This window comes from Elaeis guineensis, chromosome 15 (genome assembly GCF_000442705.2).
Source record: "Elaeis guineensis isolate ETL-2024a chromosome 15, EG11, whole genome shotgun sequence".
In the NCBI taxonomy this organism is placed as follows: Eukaryota; Viridiplantae; Streptophyta; class Magnoliopsida; order Arecales; family Arecaceae; genus Elaeis; species Elaeis guineensis.
Window position 1 is genome coordinate 56,537,356 of NC_026007.2, and position 5,486 is coordinate 56,542,841.

Consider the following 5,486-nt stretch of genomic DNA (forward strand, 5'->3'; position numbering starts at 1 on the left):
ATATACCTTGAGTTTGAAAATTCCTGCATATCTACAATTGATGCATTTGAAAAGCTTTATTTTTGTCTTTGTTGATTCCCTTGCTAATTGAGGACTATGTGCGAACCATTTGTAATTTCAAGTAGATAAGTTCATTAATATGAGCTATGCAATCACTAGGACAAGACTTTACTACTATAACTAACAATGGAGCCCTCACATACCTAGCCATAAATTAAAGGTTAGTTAGGATCCGAATCAGCAATCAACCATTTTGAAGCACTCATCACATAATATTACAAAATTGTTGGACGGCTGCTTTATGTCTCCCACAAGTGTAACTCTTGTGCTCGTACATCAATATATACGCCTAGAATAAGGTCTGCATTATAAATCTTTTTTTTTTTTTTTTGGGATAGAAGCTACACTATGAATCTTTAGAAGAAGAATTTTTGTCTATGGATAATTATATATATATATATATATATATATATATATATATATATATATATATATATATATATATTATTTAAAAAAAAAAAAGAAGAAGATGCCACTTTGTGCATCCAATATATTCTTCTATCCTCTACGCTGTGCTATCCTCTCTTCTCGACCAACAAAGAGACGTCATCAACACCCCCATTCGAGTAAATCCAGTCCGGTGCTCATCCAGCTCTTGCCAGGCCGTCCAAGGACACGAAACCCAGCTGCCTCGCCCGCCGGCACCGCACCGTCGGACCGCAACCCCGAACGCCCGGAGCTCGCCACGCGCCACTAAGTCGAGGTGGACGACAATACATGCCGACCTGGCATAATCCTACGTGGAGGATAGGGGGCCTCGATGTCGGATTGTGTCCGTAACGGGACGCCGAAGCGGGGCCCACGTTGTCGGGTCTCAGCCCTACAAGTCTAAAGATTTCCTTGGGCCATCCTCGTTCGTCCGTTCGGTGGACCATGATATGATCTCGACCTCCCCACTCCTCCCATCTATAAATACTCCCCCATCCTAGCCAGAGCTCTCTCCATCCCCATTACGGCCTCTTGATTCCTCTCCCCTCTCTCCACCCCAGCTGTTGCTGCTCGTACCAAGCAAAGATTAATAAACCAAATGGCCGTGGAAACCCCCATCCCCACCACGTCCTCCACATCCCTCGGCCCGGCCACGAACGAGAAAGATGCCGAGAAGCTCCGTTTTATCGATGAGATGACCGCCAACGCGGACACGGTCCAGGAGAAGGTGCTGGCCGAGATCCTTAGCCGGAACGCCGAGACCGAGTACGTCCAGAGGTACAAGCTTGGCAGTGCCACCGACCGTGCCACCTTTAAGGCTAAGATCCCCATGGTCACCTATAAGGACCTCCAGCCGGAGATCCAGCGCATCGCCAACGGAGACTGCTCTCCCATCCTCTCCGCCCTCCCCATCTCCGAATTCCTCACGAGGTGTGTATTTGTTAATTATCTAGTTAATTGCAAGTATTATTAATAAATTTGGCATCGAGATTTTTTTTTTGCTGCCGAAAAGTAGTGACATGCGCTTCGTACGGGTTAATTGATATTATTGTGTCTTGTAGCTCCGGGACATCGGCCGGTGAACGGAAGCTGATGCCTACCATCAAAGAAGAGCTGGACCGCCGGCAGCTCCTCTACAGCCTTCTCACTCCCGTCATGAACCTGTTAGTCAAATCTTCCCTACTTATCTTACCAATCAATTAATTGACGATAACAATAAGAATCATTAGACTGAGTTTTCGTTGTAATAATCCGCTATTTTTTGACACTTAATTTATATATATGGACCAGCTACGTGCCGGGACTGGACAAGGGGAAGGCCCTCTACTTTTACTTCGTGAAGTCGGAGACCAAGACTCCCGGCGGACTGTTGGCGCGGCCGGTGCTGACGAGCTACTACAAGAGCGAGCACTTCAAGAGCCGGCCATACGACCCCTACAACGTCATCACCAGCCCTACCCCCGCCATCCTCTGCGCTGACTCCTTCCAGAGCATGTACGTCCAAATGCTCTGCGGCCTCCTCCACCGCCTCGAAGTCCTCCGCGTCGGCGCCGTCTTCGCCTCCGGCCTCCTCCGCGCCATCCGCTTCCTCCAACTCCACTGGGAGGAGCTCGCTCAGGACATCGCCGCCGGCTCTCTCAGCCCCAAGATCACCGATCCCTCGGTCCGGGACTCGGTCACCGACATCCTGAAACCTGACCCAGAGCTGGCCGAGTTCATCAGAGGCGAGTGCTCAACGGGGGAGTGGGCCGGGATCATAACCCGGATCTGGCCAAGCACCAAATATCTGGACGTGATCGTGACGGGGGCCATGGCGCAGTACATCCCCACCTTGGAGTTCTACAGCGGGGGGCTCCCCATGGCGTGCACCATGTACGCCTCCTCCGAGTGCTACTTCGGGCTCAACCTGCGGCCCATGTGCAAGCCCTCCGAGGTCTCCTATACCATCATGCCCAACATGGCCTACTTCGAGTTCCTCCCAATAGAGCTGGCCGCCGCGTACAAGGGCGAGGGCGACGTCCATCTCGTCGACCTGGCCCGCTTGGAAGTCGGGAAAGAGTACGAGCTGGTGATCACCACCTACGCAGGGCTCTACCGGTACCGGATCGGCGACATCCTCCGGGTGACCGGTTTCCACAACGCGGCCCCTCAGTTCCGCTTCGTGCGGCGAAAGAACGTGCTGCTCAGCATCGAGGCGGACAAGACCGACGAGGCGGAGCTCCAGAAGGCGGTGGAGAACGCGTCGAGGCTTCTCGAGCCGTACAACGCCACAGTGGTGGAATACACCAGCCACGCCTTCACCAAGACCATACCGGGGCACTACGTCATCTACTGGGAGCTCCTGGTCAAGGGCTCCACTCGAGGGATGATGCCGGGTGGGGAGGTGATGGAGCGTTGCTGCCTGGCGATGGAGGAGGCGCTGAACACGGTGTACCGGCAGAGCCGGGTGGCGGACGGGTCGATCGGGCCTCTGGAGATCCGGGTGGTGAGGGGAGGGACCTTCGAAGAGCTCATGGACTACGCCATCTCGAGAGGGGCATCCATCAACCAGTACAAGGTCCCTCGCTGCGTCAACTTCCCACCCATCCTGGAGCTGCTCGACTCCCGGGTGGTCTCGGGTCACTTCAGCCCGGCCCTGCCTAACTGGTCCCCTCATCGGTCCGGCTAGAACATGGGAAGAACCTCCTTTGGAGACGACCAACCTATTTTCCTTTCGTTACAAAAAAGGAAACAGGAAATGAAACTAAATAAAACTAGTAGTTGGAAGGAAATAAAGAAATGGTTTGGAGGATCCTCAAATACTTTCCTGTGAGTGATCACACCCCTCGAAGTGCATGCTAGTGGCCAACCCCAGCGTACGACGATCCCTTGCATCAAACAATCCACTCGTGTGAACAAGTCGATCCAGACGATGTGCATGGCAGTCGTCCCAAGAAATAGATAACTAATAAGTATTCAGAAAACTAGGAAGTCGTTTTCTAATTGGCAAGCCTCCTGTCTTTTGATTTGTTTTATTTTGGGTAAATCTTTTGATAATCCTTGGAAGGGAGAGTTGAGATAAATACAGCCCCCGGTCGTAACGTTCCAAAACCCAGGGTCCATTGGATTGGAAGGTGGGCAGAGGCACGTTAGATTAGCATCAAAAGCATCTCGACGGGATAAAAGACCGGGTCGAAATAAGTCAACATGGAGATAAAATTCAGAAGAACTAAAATTTATTTTAGAAGAATAATGAAAGCTGATGGTATAATTGATTGAATTGCATCTTACGTGGTCAATCAGATATATTCTACTTTAGCAGATTCTACGGCACATTTTTTTCATTCTTTTCTTAATATTTTATTTATTGATTCTTATTGATGGATTTATCCTCATTTAGTTTAATTTATCAGATTTACTAGAAAGAAAAAGGAATCAAATTTACTAATCCCCACCTTATTTTAAAATTTTAGTTAGTAAAATAGGAGGGCGACAGTGCGCACCATATCTTCGATGATATGTGTCTTCTATATTTGAATCTGCAAAGCACACGCTGCACAAGATCCAACCTTTAGACTTAAAAGTGCAAGATTTATCAAGTCAAGTGCATGGAACAAGGCTACAGAGCTTGGATCATTCAATGCTGACTTTAATGGTCCTACACATGTACCTTGGTTCTCATGAGTGCTCCAAGAAATTAGCTTGACACTCATAGGTAGTGACCTTACAACCACACTCATATAGCTAAGCTCTCGAGACATATCTTACAATAAATAATGTGTTAAAGTTATAGGATTTGAACTCATTTAGAATTTATATATGTACTTTCTCTATCTTTTGCAGTCAAGAATTAGCATTATAGAGAAGGCATATGAAGTGAAGCTCCAACTCGGTGTTCTTACCAGTTACTCAATTTTTATCCATTGAACCTATTTTTTTGGTAATCTCCTATCAATAGGTTAGGTTGCTACTATTGGTGACTAAATATGAGCTTCAATCCCATCATCCTCCATGAATCTTGGATCAGCCTTTGGGCTCACCCTTTACCAAGAGGAATTTGTAATATTTTTAATAGCTTTAATATAAAATTCAATGCAACTACGCTATTTTTCTTAAGATCTTAAGATATACATACATGAATTCCACAGAGCCTGTTACTCCTATTTTGTCTATCACTGTTAACCTCAGCTATAGTTGCTCAGTAATCATAGTGCATTGAGATAGCTAGAATTAGCTTGGCCAAGAGGGCAAGATTTATTAATATTATATCCTTAAGTTTTGTCTCACTATTGGTTGTATTAAGAGCTACTAACTCTGTTTGCTTGGTCGAATTAATATTTTGCTTAGCTAATCTCTAAAAGACAATAGCAACTTCCAAAATGAATACATATCCACTTATAGATTTACTATTATCTAAGTTGAAGACTCAATTAGCATCACTACACCATTCAAGAATCAGTAAAGCGGTTACCATGATCTATGACTCCCCTAAGATATCTTAATACTCTATCAAGTACAGTCCAACAAATTTGACCAGGATCGGAATTTGGAAGTGTATGCACTCATTATATGAGCTATGTAATATTAGGTCTCAAAAAGATAGCAAGATAATTCGTTGACTCAATAATTTGGTAATAGCCTTTTTTTAATTGTATGGAGTAGAAACATGTTTATGCTCATAATGATTAAATGTCTGGAGCGGAATTCTCAACATAGTGAGATTGACTTAGCACTATAACATGTTCATTATAATTTCATGATAAAAATCACATCAATCTCATCCAAATCATCCATATCAAAATTGTTAGAAAGGAAACATTTGGTGTCATCTATTACATTCAAGTTAGTTCCAGAAATCAATACATATCATTTATATAAAAATAAAGGATTACCCCATCCTTATCATTAAATCTAGTATGTGCACATTTATCTAACTTATTGATAACAAGTTAAGTGGACAAGATCATCTGGTCGAGCTTTTGATGCTATTGTTTTGAGGCTTGTTTTAGTCCATATAA

The 5,486-nt window shown here is 45.3% G+C and overlaps 1 protein-coding gene across 1 annotated transcript; it reads left to right on the forward strand.

Moving 5' to 3' along the window:
• The first annotated feature begins 986 nt into the window (after positions 1-986).
• On the forward strand, positions 987-3,280 carry LOC105058058 (indole-3-acetic acid-amido synthetase GH3.8). Its single transcript, XM_010940836.4, has 3 exons — positions 987-1,419; positions 1,551-1,652; positions 1,780-3,280. Exons 1-3 carry the CDS (start codon positions 1,088-1,090, stop codon positions 3,155-3,157), a joined length of 1,812 nt encoding a protein of 603 aa, XP_010939138.2. The 5' UTR covers positions 987-1,087; the 3' UTR covers positions 3,158-3,280.
• Positions 3,281-5,486: the final 2,206 nt, after the last annotated feature.